Here is a 24,096-nt window from a genome sequence, read left to right on the forward strand (position 1 = left end):
GTGGGGTCAGTTCACTGGTACAAAGATCTCGATCAAAATACCTCATTTCCCACCTGATCCCTATACACCCCACGGTCCACATCTAGGAGTCCCAAAGAAGACTGGCATGCATGGGTTGGGTCAACAGGCTGCCTGGAGGTTTACCTCATTCCAGGAGTTAGAGAAGCACTATGGGAGGAACTGGGGTTCAAATTTGCAAAACCCGAAAACATAGGAGGGATCTTCGAAAAGTTTCTGAAGGGTTCTAACCACAGATAAGAAAGAAAAGAAAAGAAAAAAGAAAGAAAAGCCCTTTCATCAACATTGGATGAAATGCTAGGATTTAGACATGGTTTTTTTTTCTCCCCCTGCCCCCACCCCAATTCAGAAAACACTAAATCATGTAAAAATCTTGGAAAAGGAGATACAGATTCTGACCTAATAAGATGCCATAGCTCTGATTCCACCACCAAAATACCTTTAGGCTGGCACCATTTGCAATGTATTAGTGCAGCAAACTGCATTAATCCCCTCATTAGATCCAGGGCCCCTGAGAGTTGAAAGAGGAGTGGGGCAGTAAATGGCCAGGGAATAGGAGACAGTGGGCTGGAGGGTGTCCCAGGTTCTAACCCCAGCTTGGCCTTCAGAGCCCTGGTGTGGTCTGGGCTAACCTCTCTAATCCTTTTCCAAGTCTTAGTTTCCTTCCAACTCACTGTGATTCTTCCAGAGAATTACATAGGGCAGGTGAAGTTATTTCCTAGAAAATGCTCTTGGAGTACAGAGGTTCTCACTGAACTTCTCTATTCCAGGGCCGATGCCTTTATTTTAATGGCAGCACATCACTGAATAACCAAATCCACGGACACTGCACAGGTCTAAAGGATCCGGCTGTGAGGGATAAGGAGGCATCTGGGACTCCCTCTGTAATCTTTCTGTGTACACAAGGTACGTTCAGTAACTGCAAGGAAAATCCTCTTGCTTTTTACACCAGAGCATGTTCTATAAGGGCAAAGTGCTCCAGTCATCACCTCCTGTTTTCTCTAGCCAGACCTGCTCTGAGCTGGAGACCCATTGCAGTCAAGCAAACTTTTAGATACAAGAAAAAATGACAACGTGTCTATTACAGAGGTCTCAGCTTAATCAGAAAATGGCACTGGGGGCCACAGAAAGGCTGATGGTGATGGCTCCTACCCCAGTGAAAATAGGCAGATCCATGAGAGCTCTCACTGGGGCTACTGGAGAACTGGCTGCTTTCTCCCACTTTAGTAACCCCTGCTTCGTAACTGTCAGTGCCAGAAAGCCACAGTGAGCCCCTAGTGGCCCCTATATTACCCACCCAGAGAGACAACCTCTCCCCTCCATGAAACTCGTTTCTGGGACTCACACCTGAACTTTCTTTAACACAAGTCAAAAAGTTGAGCCTTCTTAAAAATGCATCTTGCAAGCTCACAGGTTCTTGGTTCATAAGTGATACTAATGGAATAATCTGGCTGGGAAGGGTGGCACACAACAGAAAATGTTAATGATTATCTGCAGTAGTTAGATTTAGTCTGTGAGTTCAAAAGTCTTCTCATTTACAATAACCTTAAAGGATAACAAAATAAAGTCCCACAAGAAATGTAAATTTGTTTCTTTCCATTTTCTCAAAAATATTAATTGCTGATACAATTAAGTGGATTGGCCTAAACTGCTCCAAAGATTTTCCTATCTGCTAATTAAATTTGCCCTCACTACCATAATACAAATTCTGGGAAACCTTCCGGCTTCTAGGCATACTATGTAGAATGAGAGAATCAAATCCATTCAGTCCTAATCTACTGCCCCACTTAATAAACAAAAAAGGTTAAGAACATGCATTTTTTTAAAAATCTAAATGGCTTCATAATATAGATATAGCAAGTCTTCCCATGATGCTAATGAAGGCTTCTGACAAGAGTTTAATGAGCTGGTATCCAGTATCTTCCAGGCCTGGGGATGTTAGCTTCTCCTCCCTTGGTACAGAGGTTGCTCAGAGAGCAATCAGTATCATGATCCATACTAAATGGAACTGCCCTACTCTTTATTTTTATAGTCTGTAGTCCAAGTCACTCTATTAACAGGCAGAAAAATCCCAGCTAGCTTCAAAACTCCTTCATCTTTCCATTAACTTCAAATGACAACCTTTTCCCACTACTTTATCTTTGCGTTAAGTACCAGGAGCTGAAAGATGCAATCAATTTAATATTTCCCTCTGCCCATTTACATTACTTATTTGTTTCGGCAGATCTTCTTTGCCACAAATCCTTCATTTGCCCATTCATGTCTGCATACTTAACATAAATTTAATATTTCTCCAGGCCAAAGATCATACGCGGAGTTTTTCTTTGACTGGAGGTCGGAAGAGACAAGGAGAGAAGGAGAACGTCTGGAATTCCTTTGTTCTTGGAGACAACTCCAGAGAACAATTCTCAATAAGAAAAGTTATAAAAAGTTTCAATCAGCACCCTCACATTTCTGATTTAAAAGTTGGGGTTGGTGGGGGCTCGGAATAAGAGAGGGAACTAAACATGTACGAAGCCCATTCTAGTGTGAGATGTTGTCAGATACTTTGCTGACCTTTTATCATAAAACTCTCTCGGTGGCCCCGGGTTACAGCAAGGAACCTAAAACCTAGACTTGGACCCCAAGTCCTCGCTTCACAAAAATCATGACATGAGTGATGAACCAGTTTCTGTTCAGCCACACAGAAACTCATTCAAGTGCTTCAAGAGGAAGAATCCCACCTTCAACTCCACACCTCCTCCAGCACCAAGTGGAGATGCTCCGATTCCACTTAGAATCCTCCTGCCCACACAGGCAGGAAGCTCGGGGCACTCAGTGCCTGCTCTCTCGCCCACTGCATGCCCACAGACCTCTGCAAAGGCAGCTCCTTTGTTTCCCCAATCCTGAACATCTGGTAAGTGCTAAGGCCTCACAGGGGGCTTTTTAAACAGGCAAAAAGTAGAAACTACCAGCTTCCTACCACTCCTACCTCATCCATCAGAAAACAGAGCCACCAACCTTCCAGGATCGAGTTCATCAAGCCTTTTCCTCCCCATGGAACTAAGGCTGTACACAGTAGTCAGAGATAAATAATGTCTAAGCCAAACCGGCTTGAGGGCACATATGGGGGTGGGGGACAGAGGGACACTGGCCTAGGACCTAAACCACCCATTCAGACCTCATCTTTACAAAATAATATACTTCACATTCCAAATGCCTGGCAAAGTTTTGCAGTACAACTCATTCAACGAGTCAAGGGCCATGTATACAGTGCTCGGCAAACAGTACTGAGCACGTGTGGACATTCCTCATGAAAGGCCTCGATTTCACCAGACCCAAATATTCTTTCCATGCAAAGTTCCAAAAGTGGAACTCACCCTCCTCTGAGCTCCTAGCACTTGTTGCCTCTATTTCTCTTCTGGCAAAAGTCATAGAGTGTCTCGTCACACAGCATAAGCTGTCTCTCTCTTTTTTTAGTGTCAAGTGTTTTTATCTTATCTCACAACAGAATCCTAGTTTGTATCATCTCATACCGCCTATCATGAGACTTGCACAAAATGGCAGTACGTTAATTGTGTAGCTGAGGGACCCGATGGAAACTGGCCAAGGAAACCTGCAAAGACACATCCAAACCTAACCTAGGTGTGACTTATAACTCAAACCTCTTCACCAGTCTCCCTCTCTATGGAAGTGATACGTATACAAAGTGTTAACCTTCACTTCCTTAATGATGTTGGACTGACATGAATAAGAATGGTAGGGAGGAGCACAGGACCCCAAATAATTTACAAGTCAGCAAATTGAAGAACTCACCCAGACCATACATGTGCACACATTCTCTAGAGCACACACTTACTCTCAAACTCTACTGTTATTTAGTTGGTTTATTCATTCCAGCTACAACCAGGGACCAATTTGGTAATCCAAAAATGTTCTATAAATCTCTTTATAAAATTCCTGCGCCTCTCAGGGCCAGCACTAGAGCAAGGCAAGATTGGTGTCCAGGGCACAAAATGTAAACAAGTGCTCCCTCTCATGGTGCACTACCCTGAGAGAAGACCTCTTTTGTCTCTGGTCCAAGATGCCACCACTGCTGCCACTGGCATTGCCACCACCGCCTCCTCCTCCTCCTCCTTCCGCTCCTCCCCCAAGAGAACTATGAGGACCAAACCACTCAGACACTAAGTGGGGTTAAGCCCACATGGGAGATGGATTTTTAGAGTATCTTCGCCATGGGACTCCCATTAGCTGCGAGATTGGAGAATCAAACATTATAAACAAAGCATGAGTCCTAACCCACAAGTGGTTTCTCATCTGTTTGGGGAGAGAGATAAATGAGGAGTAAACAAGGTCCTCTGAACCTACTGATAAAAAGTACAGAGAAACCATCATCACTGACCAAATAACCCGGCAATGGATGAGCACAAAAGCAACTTGGAAGCGAGAGTCCTCAGTAAGGGAGAATTGGGAGGCTTCATGGAAGATCAAGTGGGTGACGGTTAAGGAGAAACCATGAAGAGCGTGGCCTCAGCAGGTAACGCCTGCTCCAGCTGGAGCTCACCATGCATGCACACCAAACCCAGATGCTGAAAACCGAAAAACACAGCAGAATGCACCCAACTCCCAAATCACTGAGAAAGTATTTTAATTTTGCTCTGATCATTCCAATAGCGCTTCAGAGTCCCCAGCATTTCAGCGGCATCATAGAAGAAGACATCAATCACTGGCCATGGCAGAAGGAAACTCTTGCTTGGCTATCGGGCTGCTCAGATTCTGGATGAGGGAAAGTTTACTTTAGTTTAAAAGAATGACTTAAATGAATTTAAATTCATTCCACATAATTGAGTTACATCAGTGTTTCTCATATGCACTTATGAATAATTCACTTTGGTAACAGCAAAAGCCAGACCAGAGAAAGTCACTTCAAAGATATAAGACTTAACATCAATCCTACCTGAATTTCCTGCCCTCAACTCCTTCCCTAACCACCTTCCTTCTTTCTGCCCTACCACTGAGGTGCTTCGCCAGTCTCCTGTCCTACATCTGTTACCCCTCAGTAAGCTTTCTGGAACTTTCGAATTGCAGCCACCTTTTGATGTCCACAGCCTCCTCTTCTACATCTAGTCTTGTAGGTAGTCCCTAAGGGTAGGACCCATCCTAAAAAGTTCAACTGCTTCATACAATTCCAAGTCTAGAACATGTCTTCAGTCTCTAGTAGTGTTTACTGAAAGCCAGGGCCAACATATCTATCCGAGGTCCCCAACAACCTTGTCTTCAACACTGAATCTCAGAGCTGGAAGGAAATTCAGTAGAAAAGGCCAGATCGTGCTTTCTGCAATAAACAATGGTGCTTAAGTGTACACAATTTTCATGCAAATTCCCCCAGATCATGACGCTGGGCTGCTCCCTATACTTCTTGCCATTTGATTATCCAGGCCACCTGCCTCTCCAGCCTAGCTTCATAATGGTAAGGCACTGATGAGTCTGCATTTATTTAGATACACTGGAGGGATTTTGCGACTGGAGTTACAGGAGGCTGAAGAGCTGGCATCTGAAAGTCCATGCTTCACGCTTTTCAAATGCACTATGTATAACCAAGCTCGTTTCCAAAAACAGAATCTGAACTAGTTCATAATAAACCATTCACCTTTTATTTTTTGCTGAAGCGGTCAGAGCATCATCCCAGTCACCATTTATCTCTAATAACCACTTACTCCCTTCTTACACCTTTTCATCAGCTCTTTATTCTACACTCTGAGTATTTCCAAGAATTAGGATAACACTACTGCCCAACAAGATAGAGCTGGGGTTACCCAAATAAGCAACAGAAACTTTCCAGTGGGACTCCAGTGGGAGTCAAGTCAAGGTTCTCAAGTCCCCTCACCCTAAAGCATTGAATGTGAAGTTCAAGGAGCCTGTGTCTGAGGCCTAAGCACTTGCCCTGCATCACAACGGGCAGAAGACATAGGAGGCACGACAGCCGTCATCACTGCACAGCCACCAATATACCTCGAAGCCAACTAATCCTGCAAAACAAATTCCTCTCAAAATGGCAGTCTGTTAGGTCAAGTTTGGCTGTTTTATTAATTGCCTATCAATAGAAACGGCTTTGCTAGGCACACCTAGAAGTTCATCCCTCCTAATCACCCATCTCTGGCATCCAATGACTTTTCCAAAGAGCTTTTTTTTTTTCCTCTCAGCAAACAAGAAATATTTAGTGAGCTAAAGAAGTATTCTTCTGAGAAAATTATACATTCTCAGAATTCCATTCATAAGCAACTACTGGTCACAAAAGAATGGCCAGGGATGAGGCGGGGGTTGGAAGAGGAGGGGCAGGAGATCCAATGGATGGTGCCGCCTGGACAGTCCCTGAAGTGATAAAGAGTTAGAACCAGATACACACTTCTGCATTCAGCTGCTGTCTTTCCTTGTGAGTGGAAAAACACACTCAGTACCTTCTCTGCAACCTTGCTTAAAACCTGTTCTAAAGCTTCTTTGACACAGTTATTCAAAAGCTTCTAAAAGTAGTATTGACGTATTACAAAATAATCCAATCATTTCAAGTTCACTGAGGAAGAGAACAAAAATATATCCCTACATTCTATCTGAAGAATAGTCTAAGCATCTAATAATATCATCCACTTAGCAAAGCAGAAGGGGCCATTCAGAGGTCAAGAAATAGGAACGGAAACATTGTACTAGGTTACCACCCCAGGAACAAAGCTGGTCTTTTCTAGGACCTAAGGATATGACTAGTTTCCATTTGTCTCTGTATTACAACTAATACCTCTGGGAGGTGGGGGGGATCCTAATCCAAACACTAAGGCTGCCCAGGAAGTATTTCTAATAATATCAACCTTCGTCTTTCTTTTTTTGTACTGTAGGCTCTTTGCCTCCTGATCTTCTTTTATTTTGTTCCCCCTTTTTACTACTAAGCCCAACTCCTGGTCTTAGCAGCTGCTAAAACCCATCCAAGCACTTTGCATCTATCCGGAAATCCAGAATGGCAGCCTGGGTTCACAGATCTGCTGCCAAGGGCAGATGTATGCGCACTGCAGCTGGGCCCTCCTCCCCAGGGGCCCCATGGGCATAAGCAGCTCAGGGTGGGCCAGCCAGCCTCAGTCACACTGGCTGCCCTCAGCCCCACCTTCTGCATGAAGGGTGGCTAAGCTCCACGGGACACCCTGCATAAACCCCAGGAAGAGCAACCTCACTAACTTCATCCAGGTCCCTTCATTAGGACTTGCAAAAACAAATTAGATGGAGCTCCACACTGGGGCAGTGGGTACAGCTTCTCTAAACAAGGCCATGGGTATCAAGCAACTGACAGTCCCTAAATACGCTGCCTCTGTTCCCATCCCACATGGATTCTGTGAAAAATGGCAGGAAGAAAGAAGAGAGGACTGGGTGCTTGTTTGTGACCAAGGCAAAGAAACAAAAAGCGACTTCTGTTCAATAATGAGATGAAACAGAAGCCTGGCTTCGGGCAGAGGCCTGGCATTCCTGCACAACATTTTCCCACCCACCTGATCCCCTTGAACGGAAGGAAGATCTAAGGGAGGACAGAGAGCCAGTGTTTGTTTCCTGCAATGGGAGTGAGAGGAGGAAAATGAAACTAAACAAAACAGGAGAAGAGGCTGGGTGGGAGAATAAAGTGGTATGCACATACACAAACACACACGCACACGTGCACGTGCGCACACATATACTGCTAGCGCTACCAAAGAAGAGAATAAACAGGCACATGCTTCATCCTGGAGCAGATGGTTGGCTACCTATGTGAGACCTAAAGTTGTCATAAAAATACCCATCTTTGTTATCTTTACCAATAACTGTGCCCACTCTAACCACTTTAATGTTCTCCATGGACACAGAGAGAGGCATTTCAAAGAGATAGTATTTAATGTCAGTATCATACAAGAATCTGTGGATATTTCTGAAATGCTCCCAAATACCAAACTTGCAAACAGAATAAATTCAGTTTGAGAATCAAATGAATAGATTACATATAACTAGTGGGACTCCACTGGCACCCCGATATAGACATATGTACCTCACTGAATGTTCTTTAAAGATACAGTTTATCTGGACAGACACAAGAATTTGAACAATACAAATCAAATTAGCAAGAACCACACCTACAGTATGGCCTGCTATTTATGATAACTGAAATTCTACAATTTAGAAAAGCAATACAGAAGGACCACTTAAGATATGGTAGTGAACATACATACTCAATCCAGCTTAAGACTCAGAATTTTAGATGGTCTCAGAATGCAACTCTTAGATAGTTCAATTATAAAAAAAAAAAAATAGCAGCAGCTGCCACCATTTACCAAAAACCTACTATGTGCGTGGAAACCCGTTAGATGCTTTCCAAATACTGTCCTATTCCTGTCTCACTGAAGGAAGGTGAGGCCTGGCAGCTTTGTCCTAGCACCAGATACCTGAGGCAAACAGATGGCACTATCTCAATGCATCGACGGTTCTTAAACCTTTGCATCTGATACCACTTGTCCACTCAGGAACGTGGTTTAAAAGAAATACATCCCATTCTGTACAAAATTATGTATTCTTGCAGATCTCACTGTTAATATGCCATGGGGAAAACAAACAGGGGAAAGCTGTACATCCACGTGTGGGGCCACCTAAACATCCTGAAGACCAGTAGCACTGAGGGTGAGGGCGGGCACAGGATGGTAGCTTCTACCCCCACGGACTCCACAATATTGTGAGAAACAGATGCTCAGGGATATCAAGGGTGAGGGCCTGGCCAGCCCCATGATACCCTGAAAACCTAAGAACAGCCGCCAAGCTGACCCTGCAGAAGAAGTGATCTAACCTGGATGGTCACCCTTCCCTATCTAAGACTCGCCCTTTCCACTGGCCCCAGAGCCCTTATTCCTCCTTGACTTGAAAAGACAACTGTCCCCTATAAGCCCTCACACCTCCTACCAAGCTCCAAGGACTGTTCTGTTCTTCTGCCTACTCCCGCAATGCAGTTCAAACGGTTACCAGGGCTCTGCAGTGAGCTATTTTTCCAAAGACAGAAAAGCAACGCTGTGTGCAATCAGACGAAACTCTAGCTCTCATTATAACATCCAGCTTAAAGCCATATGTTAGCCAGTGGCAGGTATAAACTAGAACCCAGAATGGTCTAGATTTTGGGTTTCTACTTGGGGTTCTTTCTTCCATATAAATGATCTCTAAATTTCTTAAACCCTGATTCCCAACTTATACATGATGATCAGTGTGCCATTTCATGAGTTATGAACATTTTAAATGCTGCATACCTTGCCTGTATATACTAGGATGAAAGAGGAGAGAGAGAGAGAGAGAGAGAGACACCAAGCAACACGAACACACAGGCAGATCAGGAAGCAAGAAATCTTCTCAGCGCAGACCACGAAAACCCCTCGGTAACTTACTCAATTTTAGAGTTTGAGGAAATGGCACAGGTAGTCCGATGCAAGCCCCCCGAGTTCAAAGAAAGGAAATGGAAGGACAGGGCAGACAGAAGACGTGGCAACCATCCCTGGGAATGGCAATGCTGGACCCAGCTGTCCCTGTCCCCCACCAGCCTCATATGCCCAAGTCCCATGCACCTCTGGGGCTGCCATGCTGGCTGCCGAGCCATGGGCGCTGGTTTGGAGGCGAACTTCTTCAAGGAAAGCAGCTTCTTATCCCCCAGAAGTTCTGCCGATCATCTGTGCACTTTGGTTTTTACTTAAAATGTGATTTAACCAGCCTGCTCTACTTAATACTGCCTGTGCCACAGACAGAAAAATCCCATCTCCCACCCAGCAGCCTCCCTGGAACGAACACCTTGGCTGTCTCTCGCTACCTCCAAGTCAGGGGAACGCTGCAACTAGGATGGTGCTCAGAGACCCCACCTTTTATAGCCAGAGTCCCTGATTCACACCATATGCCCAAAGGAGGCGTGTTTCTAAGTGATGCTTCCAACTTCACCACCAGCCAAACTTAACTTTTGAACCACCCTATACACGCAAGTTGAGCAAGGCAATTCAGGACAAGATTAACCACGGGCCCACACGCTCCACGTCATCCCCACTCTGCCGAGAATGTCACACTGGCATACACATGAGGAAAGCAAGACAGAGGTATTAACACAACAAAGAGGCTTTTCAAGCACAGGAAGAAACCAGAACGATTGTACAAATAGGTTTAACTGGTGAGAGCTGAAGGGGCTCCAGATATTTTCCAAATACCTGGCATTGCAAAAATCACTCTAAGACAGTCATTCTGAAAGCTTTTGGTCTCTTAGATGAGATCCCTATTAAAAACTTCTGAAGGGGGCCCAGGATAGTGACACCATCATTACATGACAATTAGCCAAAAGCAAAGTCTTTGAGGCACAAGGCACACGTCCCAAGAAAGGAGGTGGGCTAAGCCAGGTCCCAGGGAACTTGGACACAAACTGCTTCACCATCTTGGCAACAGGGGTCGGCAAACAGGCAGAACAAAATGTGAGCTCCACGCCTGACTAAAAAAGGCATTGCAATGAGGCCTGGGGGCATGTGACCCCCTTCTAAATAAAGATCACCCCCACACTGGGAGCAGCTGACCAGAGCAGAGGCCTTCCAGGATAACCGAGACAAGTTCCTACCAACAACACAAAGCCAGATACCCCTCTCCTGGCTGCCTTCTCCTTCAGGGTCCACAAGCCCCTCCCAAGGGTCCACCTGAAAATGCAGGCCTGTGTCATGATCGTCTTAGCAGTCTGGGGAACAATGGCCTGCAGGAGACTGGCGCAGACCACACGGTGCTTAACAGAAACATCTCAGCTCTTCACAAGTAGCTTAAGTTAAAAAAAAAAAGTTAAGATGAAATACTACACATCACATGAGTGAAGTTTCACTACAAAGACAATGTGTCCCTCTTCCCGCCATCCAGCAGGTGACTTACACATTCTTTTTTTTATTATTTTCCTTTCTCAAAGCTAGCCATAAAACTTAAAGTTACAAATTCTTTCTTTTTTTTTTTTTCCCCAGACAGGATTTCATTCTGTCACCCAGGCTGAAGTGCAGCGGCACAACCACAGCTCACTGCAACCGCCGTCTCCCCAGGCTCAGGCGATCCTCCCATCTCAGCCTCCCAAAATGCTGGGACTACAGGCACACGCCTCCACAACCAGCTAATTATTTAAATTTTTTTATATGAACAAGGTCTCACCATGTTGCCCAAGCCAGTCTTGAACTCCTGAACTCAAGCGATCATCCTGCCTCAGCCTCCCAAAATGCTAGGATTACAGGTGTGAGCCACTGCTCCCAGCCTTAAATTTACACATTCTTAAACAGGTCCTCCACCTTGATCTAGCAGGTCAGCCATACCAACCTACATAGGAAAATGAGGGAAAGACAGTGCCTCTACTCCACAAGACAACACTGCCCTTATGAGCAGTGGCTGATAAACAAGAATATAAGAATATGTAGGGGGGAAAAAGTACACTTTTTTTTTTTAAACTACAACCTGCCTTCATTTTAAGTCAGTGAGATGCCATCAGTGAGATGGCAGTAAAATGTTTTCCTTTTGTCAATAAAAACAGCCATTTACTGCCTTCTCAAAGGCTCCAATCTGCTATTTTCCTGGTTTCTCATTTTGAGGGCAACAGGAAATGCAACAAACTCCAGGACTGCTGCTCCCAGTCAATGCCCTTCTAATTGAAATGAGGCTGCCCCAACAGCTAAGCCAGGTTCCAACACAGCCCGGCCCTGCCTTCCCAGATTTCCTGGCAAAGCCCAGGCCTTCTCACACGCACTCAGGGTGACCTGAGTAGACCACAGGCTATTCGATCCCAATGGGTTAAAAAGTACTTGGAGACTTGGTTGCAGTAAGGTCTTAGGTTTTGTTGGGGGTTTTTTTGGGAAGGTGGGCATCTGCACCTGAAATGAAATACCAGAAAGGCTCCATGGCAAGCAAACAACAGGCACTTAGGCAAATTCACCGGGAAATAAGAAAACCACAGGCACTCAGGAGGATTCACCTCTGTCCCTACCAGCACAGAACTGGCCTTCAGCATAACTGCCTTACAAAGTCATGAATGGCTTCACGCGCCAAGCTTCAACCTTTCAGACAATTTCCATACTACTCCATCATCTTTGACCTGTAATCATCCCGACAATGGCAGGAAAGAAAAGAGCTACCCACCATAGTGGTCCTCTCTTTCAACTAAGAGTTGCAGATGATTTTGGTCAGTACTCCTCAGCAGCAATGACAGCAACAATGACATGGTAAACATCTGCATTTCATAATCCTGGCACAACTGGCTCACTGAAGACTGCCACAATATGCTACTCTCGCTCAAGGGGAAAATGTATCTTCCTAACAATGAACCCTTCACAAAGCAGACGTAGTGCTTGCCCTTGGGGTGACAGCATACACTGGAGGATACACCCAGAATTTACAGTGGGGCACAAAGTGTCCCGTCAGGTGCTGGGAGACAGGCCTCCTGAAATCTGCAGAGCCCTTACATCCTTGAGAGGAAAAGGCAAGGCTAGAGTTCGGCCAGGTGAGCCGTGCCGGCTGGTCAGCACGGGAGAGCACCACGGGGGCCAAGGACTCGGCAGGCAGGCGGGAGGGAGTGGCACATGGAGTGTGGCATGTTGTCATGGGGTAGCTGTTGACCACTCAGGAGCTTCACGCTGTACCACATGCCTATCCTATAGGGACTTGCTACAGGATTTCAGGTAGGGAAGCACATCAGTCCAAAGTGCACACTGGATGGCCGGGCGCAGTGGCTCATGCCTGTAATCCCAGCACACCGGGAGGCCAAGACAGGTGGATCGCCTGAGGTCAGGAGTTCGAGACCAGCCTGGTCAACATGGTGAAACACCGTCTCTACTAAAAATACAAAAATTCGCTGGGTGTGGTGGCGCGGTAATCCTAGCTACTCAGGAGGCTAAGGCAGTAGAATCACTTGAACCTGGGAACCGGAGGTTGCAATGAGCCAAGATCGCACTACTGCATTCCAGCCTGGGTGACAGAGCGAGACTCTTTCTTCAAAAAAAAAAAAAAAAGCATACTGGAAAGCTCCCCAGTGCTCGGTGGAACCACAGGGCACAAAGCAGAGAGAGGCTATGTCAATGCTGTAAGGGGGAGGAGCAGAGGAGGGCAGCTGAAGCAGCATTTCCATTCCATTCAGGAGGGAAAAGGCCTGGTATGCAACTGGAGAAGGAAGTGTCCAAAGGACACTCACATTCCTGACATAAGAATCAGGGGAACAAGAGTGTGGCCCACTGAAGAGGGAACAGAAAAGAAAAAAAATAGGCAAAAGTGAGGAAACAGGGAAGACCATCAGACGCTGTAGTGAAATGCTCATGGTGGTCTGATATGAATGACAGGTCCTGGGCTCAAAAGGGTTCTGGGCTGGAGATATTTGGAAGTTTAGATGGAAACAGGAGGCAATGAAGTTACCAGTGGATGAGATGAGAACAAGGAAAGTGAAAAGAGAGCCCAGGATAGAACTCCAGCCATGCTATGATCTGAATGTTTACGTCCCCTCAAAATTCTTATGTTGAAACCTAATCCCCAATGTGATGGCTCTGGGAGGTGATTAGGTCATGAGGGTGGAGCCCTCACAAATGGGATTAGTGCCCTTTAAAAAAGAGGCCAGAAAAAAAAAACCCTCACCCCTTCCAACATGTGAAGACAGTGAAAAGGTGCTGTCTGTGAACCAGAGCGTGGGCCCTCCCCAGACAGTTAATCTGGTAAGCACCTTGAACTTGGACTTCCAGCCTCCAGAACTGTGAGCAGTATTTCTGTTGTGTGTAAGCCACTCAGGGTATGGGATTTTGTTACAGCAGCCTGAATGGACTATGTCAGGGGACCACTATTAAAAGCCAGACTGAGGGAAGGGAGACAGAGAAGCAGCAGCTGTGGGGGCAGGAAGAGACTCATAAGAGGGTGGTTTCAGAAGACAAGGGAAGAGGAATCAACCACACCACATGTCAGGGGATGGCACACAACTATGTTCTTACTGAAAGGAAAGTGCTGTACACAGTTCTTTAAGGGTCAATTGCCCTTTAGGAATGACTCAAAAATGTATAAAATCCACTCCCAAATCCAAAAAGAACTGAGAAATACAGAAGTGTGCAGAGAAACCACAGAGGGATCACGTCCATAGTGGGAGTAGAGTCTACTACGCTGCCAGGCACTGCAGAGTCATGGCACAGAAGGAGTTTAAAGGACAGTGCCAAGTGAAAACTGTGCATCAGCATGACAAAATCAAGTAGGCTCAACGATTTCACACACACCCTTGACATGTTTCTCCAGATGTTCTCCTTAGTTCTACAGCCAGCCAACGGAAGATTAACTGAATGGGACTCTTCTGTGCTTAATCTTTTCAAATGGCCATCTTAACACTTATGTTGAACTCAAGGTAGCCATTCTGCCTGGACTCTCAATGCCCTACACGGAGCTCCCCAAATGATTCCTAAGGGTTCTGGCTGGAGAGGTGCAGGCTGTCAGCACTGCAGTGACCACTCAGCCAAAAAGATGATGAGGGGAAGAACTCCTGCTGTTAAAAGAAATGCTCTCAAGCAGCTTACCAACACAGAATGCAAGTCACATCTGTAATTTCAAATTTTCAAGTAGCCACATTAAGAATTTAAAAAGTCGGGCATGGTGGCTCACGCCTGTAAACCCAGTACTTTGGGAGGTTGAGGCAGGCGGATCATCGGAGATCAGGAGTTTGAGACCAGCCTGGCCAACATGGTGGTGAAACCCCGTCTCTAGTAAAAATACAAAAATTAGACGGGCATGGTGGCACATGCTTGTAATTCCAGCTACTCAGGAGGCTGAGGCAGGAGAATCACTTGAACCCAGGAGGCAGAGGTTGCAGTGAGCCGAGATCGCGCCACTGCACTCCAGCCTGGATGACAAGAACGAAATTCCATCTCAAAAAAAAAAAAAAAGAATTAAAAAGAAACAGGCAGCTGAAATTTATTTTAAGAACACATTTTACTTTAATATATCCAAAATGTTATATTTCAACATGTAATCAACATAGAAATTATTAATGAAATGGTGTACAGGGTTTTTCCTATATGTCTTGGAAATCTAGTGCATATTTTACACCTAAAGCAGTCCCAATTTGGACAAGCCACAGTTCAAGTACTCAATAAGCCATGTGGCTTACTCAATAAGCCGCTACCACACTAGACAATGCAGGTCTAAATGGAATCTATGCAAACCAAGAGAAAGTTCTGATTCAACTAGAAAATCTCCAAGAAATATGCCCATGCCTGAGTTTTCAGGACAAGAAGAAGGGAAGTAAATTTCCCTGAAAGCAGTTATGAATTTTATGTAAGTACTCCATTGTGAAATCACAACGAACATCAGCAGGGCTGGGATGGTCAAGAAGGCTGCAGGACATGGCCTTGGGGAAGCAGGTGACCAACCAACAGGTGTTATCAAGGTGTCTGTCACCAGCAGAGCCCAACTTCTAACCATCATTACCTTTCCACGGTGCTTCTCCTTTATCCTTTTCATCTTCCAACAGCCCTATGAGGAAGGCAGGCCTTACCCCATTCCACATATGAAGAAACCGAAGCCCAAGCAATTTAAATAACTTGCTCATTTCTAGTTGCCCCTCTTAGACTTGGATCCAGAATGCAGGCCTCACCCCTATTCCAGGGGTCTTCAATAAGTAGCTGATCAGAAACAGCCGAAAACCCATGGCAAGCCCAAAGTAACTACCTACCTAGTTCCTGAACAACTCCCCACTTAATGACGTTTCATACGGCACGTCCCTTTTGTAAAGAGCTTATGAGTTTTCAAAACATCCTCATGCCCATATATGATCACCGCTAAGGGATGTACCGACTGCCCTAGAAATAGTCTATAAAAGCCCAACTACAGCCCAGAGGGGCTGGCTCATCCAAGGTCATTCCTGGCCCTCATCACTACGTTCAACATCTCTCTTCTACTCCATGCTGCCTCCCTTGATAACACCTTTTACTTTTCAGATAAAAGTTTTAAATGTCAAGGTTATTTAAAAAACATTATTTTGTTGTTTTCTCAAACCAGTGGGTAACTTAATGATAAGGCAGTTTTAATCAATCACACAAGTGACTTTACCATAAGATCTCCCTCCAACTCTGGCCAACCTTAAAGTGGCCTGACTGCATTCTCAGAGCTCTACGAGGTACTGGCTGCAGCCAGTGGGACCCCTGCCCTTACTAATCAATGTTCACATACACACTGATCCAATTCTGCAGAGTATAAATGTGTGTGGCAGATCAGGGTACACAGATCCTTTTCCTTCCTCGGGCCTGGCTGAAGGGGAACTGAAGTAAGGGCTACCTCTGAGGTCTGGCCTTTATTTTACACACTTCACCTCCGTGGGGTCTCACCTTTTATTTATTTTAGGCAAGTCTAACAATTTGGGGTTTCTTGGCTCTTTGTAACTGTAGAACATGGGTTCCTTGCATATTTAACTGGGCCAACACTTAAATAATAGCTATTTATAGCTAACACATTGACTTCCAACTAGTGAGGAAAAGCTTCCTAGCCAATATATGTAAATATTGCTGAATGCAATAAGGTGAAGGCTCAGCGTCACATTTTAATACCAAACAGCCTGGCTCTCAAGGAATTGATCACATGAAGGCAAGAGCTCAGTTATTCTCAAGGGAAAATAAGCATATTGCAGATAAATATACAAGAACTTCAAAATACCACTCTCTGACCCCCAGAGCAATAAACACTTTCCAAAATTCCTTCACTTGTGAATTCTTAAGATTTTCACAACTGTTCAGTAAACAGGTATAAAAGAACAAAAACAGAATCCCAGAGATTTAAAAATGCACCCTGCTACACAGCTAACTGCAAGTACAGCTTGAACCTGGGACTTGTGGAAATGGGTCCAGAGGTCTCCCACCTGGGCCAGGTGCTCTGACATAACCAGGACACCTGAGCATCATAACATCATCACTAGGACCCAAGGACTGCTTTCATAGGATATGAGTGAGTGCTTTACTTTCCCTTTAGTTAACCATATTCCAAGTCCATTCAAACTAAGGAAGTCATGCAGAACAAAAAATATCACTTTGCACAAAGGATGAAAGAGCTGACACATAAGCAGCCCCCAGCTGTCAAGGCTCAGGGACTTCCAAGCACACCAGGTCACCTTTTCTCATCAGGAATTCAAAGCTGAAGGTCAGCAAGTTTCTAGCCCAGGAGTGTGGTGGATTATTTCTAACATGTGATTTGAATAGTCTTGACAGCAGCCATGATGGCCTCCAGCCATGCCACAGTCCCGCAATCCAAGAGTCCCAGATGCAAAGGAAAGCCAACCAAGACCCCCGCTGGGAACCACTTCCGCACAGCAGGCGTGCCACCTCCTAAATGCAACACGACTGCACCCTGCCCAGTGGAACTCGTGCATTCAGAAGAGAAGGGAGGTCAAGGAGGAGAAGGAGAGAAGAGAGAGAAGCAGAGAGAAAGCAGCAGTCAGCATCATTCTTACTTTTCTGGCAGCGGTTTGTGGTCCAGCAGCGGTAGTTGTACTCATTGTTGATGGTGGTCTTCTCGCACATCGGCTTCTCCTCCATGGTCCCCGGACACAGGTCCCCGCATTCCTTTGGGGGCTTATTTCCCACAATGTAGTTATTGGACACTGCATCCAGGATCAGGGACCAGTCCACAGTGGAGAGGTAACAGAGGTCAGCATTTTTCTCAATCCTGATGGCCCCCCGAGTAATGTTCCTCAGGTTGTAAAGCCCAATATCCTTGAGATTGGTCATCTCAAAGATGACCAGGGCGTAGTTGTAGAAGAGTTTCCAGCCGCGGATTACCGTGAGGTTGGGGAACAGGTCTCCGAGGCTCTCTAGGCCAGCCACTCGGAACAACAGCAAGTACTCGGTGATGACCGTGAGCTTGGGGAAGCGGTAGCTGCGGTAGTCCTCGGCCTTGGAGATGAGCAGGATGTGGAGGTAGCCCTCGATCACCGTGCAGTTCTCCAGGCGCTTCAGCTGCTGATAGTCGTTGCGGATGTCGATGCCCGGCCCACAGACTGAAGGGAGACAAGAGGGTAAACGTCTCAGTTAAAAGGAAATAATTTTTAAAACTATTTTTCCAACAATAATACAGTTGGTTTTTAGGAATCCTGTATTATTATTAAAGAAATAAGGTTTGGCCAGGTGTGGTGGCTCACGCCTGTAATCCCAGCACTTTAGGAGACCGAGGCGGGCGGATCACTAGGTCAGGAGATTGAGACCATCCTGGTTAACACAGTGAAACCCCATCTCTACTAAAAATACAAAAAATTAGCCGGGCATGGTGGCGGGCACCTGTAGTCCCAGCTACTCGGGAGGCTGAGGCAGGAGAATGGCGTGAACCCGGGAGGCGGAGCCTGCAGTGAGCTGAGATTGCGCCACTGCACTCCAGTCTGGGTGACAGAGCAAGACTCCGTCTCAAAAAAGAAAAAAAAAAAAGAAAAAAGAAATAAGGTTCAATCGTTCACGGCAAAGCTGTGGGTTGCAGACTGACAGTCTAGGTGGCTAACCAGTTAGCTGGCATTCATTCTGGGACAGACTGTGCAGCACACACCAACCGACTATGGGAGAGGCCATCCCCGTCAACCTTGCAAACTAAAACTTACAGCCCAGGGGCACACAGAGGGACAGGCGAAAGTTAAATCTGCAACCCAGGCCAGCCCGACTCCACCACTGCACACTCCTGGTCCCTTCTGCAGAGTGTCAGTTGCCAAGGCCTGAGCAACAGCTCAGCAGCCAACTATCAATAACTTACTACTACACCCTGCCTGAAGGGTACAGGGCAATCAGTCTACTCTATACTGGAAAACTGTCACTGTGACCTGGAAAGTGGGGACTCCAAAACGCATATTCGACATGAGCCGGGTAGACTGTGTTCTCCCCATATCTGCATTAATGTAAACATAAAGGATAACCTAAGATTAAAAACATGATTTTTTTATGAATAAAAGAAGCATAAATTCCAACTTTAAGAGTTTTATTGATCAAGAAAGCATGCTTCCTACAGAGAGTTTAGAGGTAATAACAACAACAACAAAAAAAAAAACAGTAAAAATCATCAACGATCTCAATATTCCAAGATAAACAATGTTAATACTATGCCAATTATCCACTCTCTATAACTGAAGGCAAGTGAAATCAGACAAAAATATGACATTTGTAAACACACTTCCTTCACTTAATATTCTACTAAGTCAATACATGTCCTTCTACATCATCATTTTAAGGGGACAGTAATTCCAGGGTATGAATACACACCATGAGGCTTTTTTTTTTTTAACCAATCCCTTATTGCTGGACATTTAGGTTAGCCCCTGTTTTGCACATTATAAACAACACTCCAGTGAACATTCTTGGCAGATACCCAAGACTATTTTCTTAGGATAAATCCCTAGAAGTAGAATTGCTGGGCCAATGCATTTGTAGATTTTAAAGGCTTTTCATAAAATGGCCTCAGTACTGGATGACTTATTTTCTAAATTCTAGGCACAGACACACACCAAGAAAACTTTTTGTTATAACCTTTTTTAGGATTTAATAATCCCCAAGTCCACCATTAAAGCTTCTCAGATAGACTGAAGTTTTCTGATGGATGTAATTAATTTGGGAAGCACCCAACGTGTATGACACCATGAGAAATAATAACAGGCAGTGCCCTGACCTCTGAGGAGGCTCATGGTAAAGGCAAGGGGCTAGATCCATGAGGAACAATTGTCACATGAGGCAGGTGGTCAGCGGTGTGCACACAGCAAGTCCACTCTAGATGTGAATGGAATTAAGCAGGACAGACAAGAGGTGGTGTCCAAGCTTCGTGCCACTGTGCTGAGGGAAGCTCTCGGCTTCCCTGATTCCACACTGCTCTGCCTTCTACCTTGCCTCTAAATATTGGTTGCTATCCTCAACCATTTCCTCTGTCACCTCATCCACACAAGTGGCTTCCTGTGCCACTCATACTCTAGATGATGATCAAATTCATGTCACTAGTCCAGACTCTTCTGAGCTCTAATGTATATATCCATCTAAGTATATCCACTGAGGGGTCTAATAACTCATTCATTCCCCCACAAAATCCACCTTCCAAGCTTCTAAACTATAGTACTCTCATTCTCTGAGTTGCTCATGTTAAAAATCAAAGAGTCATTCCTGATTCTTCTCTCCTCTCACACCTCACATATTTAGTCCAGCAATAGACCTCAGGGTTCAAGCTCCCAAGCCTATGAGAATCTTGGTTGCTCTTCCCACAAGGCTGTCCCACCTCATTCCTCCCTGAGCAGCACACTGTTCCTCGACAACCCCACACACTTCCCTCCCAAAGTACACCACCCTCTGCAGGACATGGCTCTGGCCTTTCTTCTCATGGTCTCTCTCATCACTACCAACACAATGGCAGATCCAGTTGGTTCACTATTATATCCCCAGTGCCTAAAACAGTACTTGGTGTGCTAAAACAGTACTTGGTGTGCTAAAACAGTACTTGGTGTGCCTAAAACAGTACTTGGATGCATCACATGGGACACATGCAGAATGAGTGAACTTCATCATTCATTCAGTGTCTGTGTGTCTCCAATACTTTAGCTCTGATCAGAGCCACCATCATCTCCAGCTTGGCCTAAAGCAACATATTCCCCATGATCCAGCCTCCCCACGGTCCATCCCTGTTCCAACACCATCCCACAAGACTCCATAGGAGTCGCCAACCTCCAACACACTGAGCTCCTCCTCTGCTCAATACCCTGCTGCCCACAGTGCTTCTGCTCCTTCAGGAGGTTGCCCCATTCTCTGACCATGTGAGTCTCCACTCAAACGTCACCTCCTCAGAGCTTGGCCTAAACACCTTACCTTCAACTATTCCCCCAACTGTCCCCCAACTCCTCCCTCCCTACCTCTCATTTCTCTTCTCACTTCTCTAATAGCTCATTTTATATAATATTTTAATAATCTTGTGCATGAAACAAAGTTTGTGTACAATGAACCATTTTATTACCCTTTGTGGAGGTGTTTGAGGGAATCTGGGCATGTGTGGAAAAGACACATCACATCTGAAGGGGGCCAGGAGGGTCTTTTTTCCCTTGGGGACACTAAATTAACTGTGGGTCGTGCGCCTGAGTTTTGACTGTGACCCGTCACATGAGGTGAGGTGTGGAATTTTCCACTTGTGGTATCATGTCAAAAGCTGAAACTTTTGGAGCATTTTGGATTTTGGATTTTTGGATTAGAGATACTCAATCTGTATAAAGTGTTAGGCATCTATTTACTTGTTATTTCCAACAGATCACAAAATTCAGTACCTAGTGGAAGAACATGAAGACATAGACTGAAGCAAGCTGAACTTCATACTGCAATCAAACTACAGACACGAGGAAAGAATCTGCTTCACTTTGCCATCTGGCCCCCCTTCCACAGCCAGTGTTGACCACTAGTTAAGAGACGCCACGCTACAGAGCTGGAACTGTGAATTTCCTCCAAATGAAAGGGCGGTCTCCATACTCGACACTTTTCCTCCCATTTACGAAGAAAAGAGAAAAAAAGCAGGAAGAAGTTACCCACTTATTCTGGAAGAAAAGACAAGCCCAAGCCACAGAGCATGAGGCAGGGCCTAGGAACCAGCTGTTTTGGATCCTATGACTGACACCATTGGTCTTCAGGATGTTCTGTGATAGAAACAGTGAAAAAGAAAATCAAGCTGGACCATGAATGATAGCAGCATTCAGGAGGTGCAAGCCACAAACAGGAAAGAGAATAAAACATGCTCCACTGGTGCCATGAAATAATTCATGCACCGAGGGAGTACACAGTAAACACAGCACAGGAGGGAAAGACACACCCTTTGTGGCTACTCACTGATGATTAAAAGGAAAATGCAAAATACCCTTTCTCCCTTCTCAAAAGAACTGATATTGGCATGATCCAAAAACAAACCCAAAAACTTTAGGAATGTGAAATCCCAGGCAGCCCTGTAAAGAATAAGACAAGCAGGGAAGCAGAGAGAAGGGGTACAGCTGGAAGATGGGGACAGTGGGGCTTCAGCAAGTCCCCAAAGCCAGAGAATGGCAACAGCAGAACCAAAACAGATGGGGGTGCTGGGAGGCAGGGAAGGGAGTTGGGAGGGACAGGCAGGGGCTTGGTACCTGGGTAAAATTCACTTCTACAAAGATGTCATTTTATTTAATTGATTTTTAGACATGGTCTCACTCTGTCATCCAGGCTGGAGTGCTGCAGCACAATCATGGCTCAATGCAGCCTCAACCTCCTGGGCTCAAGCAATCCTTCCACCTCAGCTTCCCAAGTAGCTGGGACCGCAGGGGTACACCGTAACACCTAGGGGGTTTTTTTGTGTTTGTTTTTTGTTTTTAATTTTTTGGCAGACAGAGGGTCTCCCTATGTTGCCCAGGCTGATCTCCAATTCCTGGGCTCAAGCAATCCTCCAGCCTCAGCCTCCAGAAGTGCTGGCATTACCACCACATCTGGCCAAAAGATGCCATTTTAAAGAAAGCCTAAAAAGTCAGGCACAGTGGTTCACACCTGTAGTCCCTGCATCTTGGGAGCCCAAGGCAGGTAGACTGCTTGAGGCCAAGAGTTTGAAACCCTATCTCTACTAAAAATACAAAAATTAGCCAGGGGTGGTGGTACACGCCTGTAATCCCAGCTACCTGGGTGGCTGAAGCACGAGAATCACTTGAACCCAGGAGGCAGACGTTGCAACGAGTCAAGATCATACCACTGCACTCCAGCCTGGGAGACACAGAGCAAGAGTCTGTCTCAAAAAATAATTTAAAAATTAAATTAAATTAAATTTTAAAATGAAGCCTTTCAGTTGAAATGAGCACTGTTAACAAAATACTCCTAGGTATTTTCTAAAGATCAAGAGGCAGAATGTCTGCTCTAAGAACTTAGGTGAATGGCTTATACAAGCTATACATATTTTGAAAATAAATCCCTAAGACCTAAATGTTAATATGAGAAGGGCTAATGAAAAGCATTTGGCTGAGAAAACTCCCCAAAGCTGTGTATCTAAGTATTTGGAAGAGCTACATGAGAGTTGTAACTTATATCTTAGACATAGCCTTGTGGTCCTAGAAAAAGAAAAACAGCGTGACTCCCATGAGCCCGGAGTGCCCTTTACCAGCTCCTGCCCTCAGGCAGACACACCTCACCTCTAAATCTCATCTTCCTCACCTGCAAAACCAGCTGTCACTACCTACCCTATAGAAGCTGGCATAAGAATCAGGTAAGTGCTTCTGTGTTACTGCAAACAGTAATAACTTTTAATAGCTGTTATTAAGTAAATATTAATGGAAATACTGATCTATTTTGTTGCCCCAATGTAAATATTACTAATATACAACAAAGGAGGGTGGCATGAATTAGTAAAATTATTGATTATCCTTCTGTCAACAGTTCCATTAAAGAATGTTATAGTTACTGCATTGGCAAATGGATAACTATAGTCTCTTCTTTAAAAATATGGGATAGGTTGGCTGGTAGCGGTGAGAAGTAGCCATAATCCCAGCACTTTGGGAGGCTGGTGAGCGGATCACGAGGTCAGAGTCGAGATATCCCTGGCTAACATGGTGAAACCCCGTCTCTACTAAAAATACAGAAAAAAATGACGGGTGTGGTGCACTCGGAAGGCTGAGGCAAGAGAATGCGTGAAGCCGGGGAGGCCGAGCTTGCAGTGAGCTGAGAAATCGTGCCACTACGCCAGCCGTTGAGAGTGAGACTCAGTTTCAAATAAAAAAAAGGAAAAAAAAAAAAAGAAAAGGCCCGGGCCGCTGGTGGCTCCACGCCTGTAATCAGCAGCACTTTGGGAGGCTGAGGGCAGGCGGATCAGGTCAGGAGATGAGACCATCCTGGCTAACATGGTAAAACCCTCTCTACTAAAAATGTCTAAAAAAAACCTTGTAGCGAGGTGGGGCCTGATCCAATACTCGGGAGGCTAAAGAGGCAGGGAAGAATAGAAACCGGGAGGCGGAGCTTGCAGTGAGCTGAGATGCGGCCACTGCACTCCAGCCTGGGCAACAGAGCGAGACTCCGTCTCAAAAAAAAAAAAAAAAAAAAAGAAAAAGAAAAAGAAAAGGGA

The 24,096-nt window shown here is 45.3% G+C and overlaps 1 protein-coding gene across 2 annotated transcripts in view; it reads right to left on the minus strand.

Moving 5' to 3' along the window:
* IGF1R (insulin like growth factor 1 receptor) overlaps positions 1–24,096 on the minus strand; it is a 317,675-nt gene that overhangs the window by 240,339 nt on the left and 53,240 nt on the right. For both annotated transcript variants that reach the window (XM_003901424.5, XM_021940884.2), the window contains exon 2: positions 17,489–18,034. In XM_003901424.5, coding sequence (XP_003901473.2) covers positions 17,489–18,034 — 546 coding nt within the window. The remainder of the gene's footprint in view (positions 1–17,488; positions 18,035–24,096) is intronic.

Source organism: Papio anubis, chromosome 7 (assembly GCF_008728515.1).
Source record: "Papio anubis isolate 15944 chromosome 7, Panubis1.0, whole genome shotgun sequence".
NCBI classification, from domain to species: Eukaryota; Metazoa; Chordata; class Mammalia; order Primates; family Cercopithecidae; genus Papio; species Papio anubis.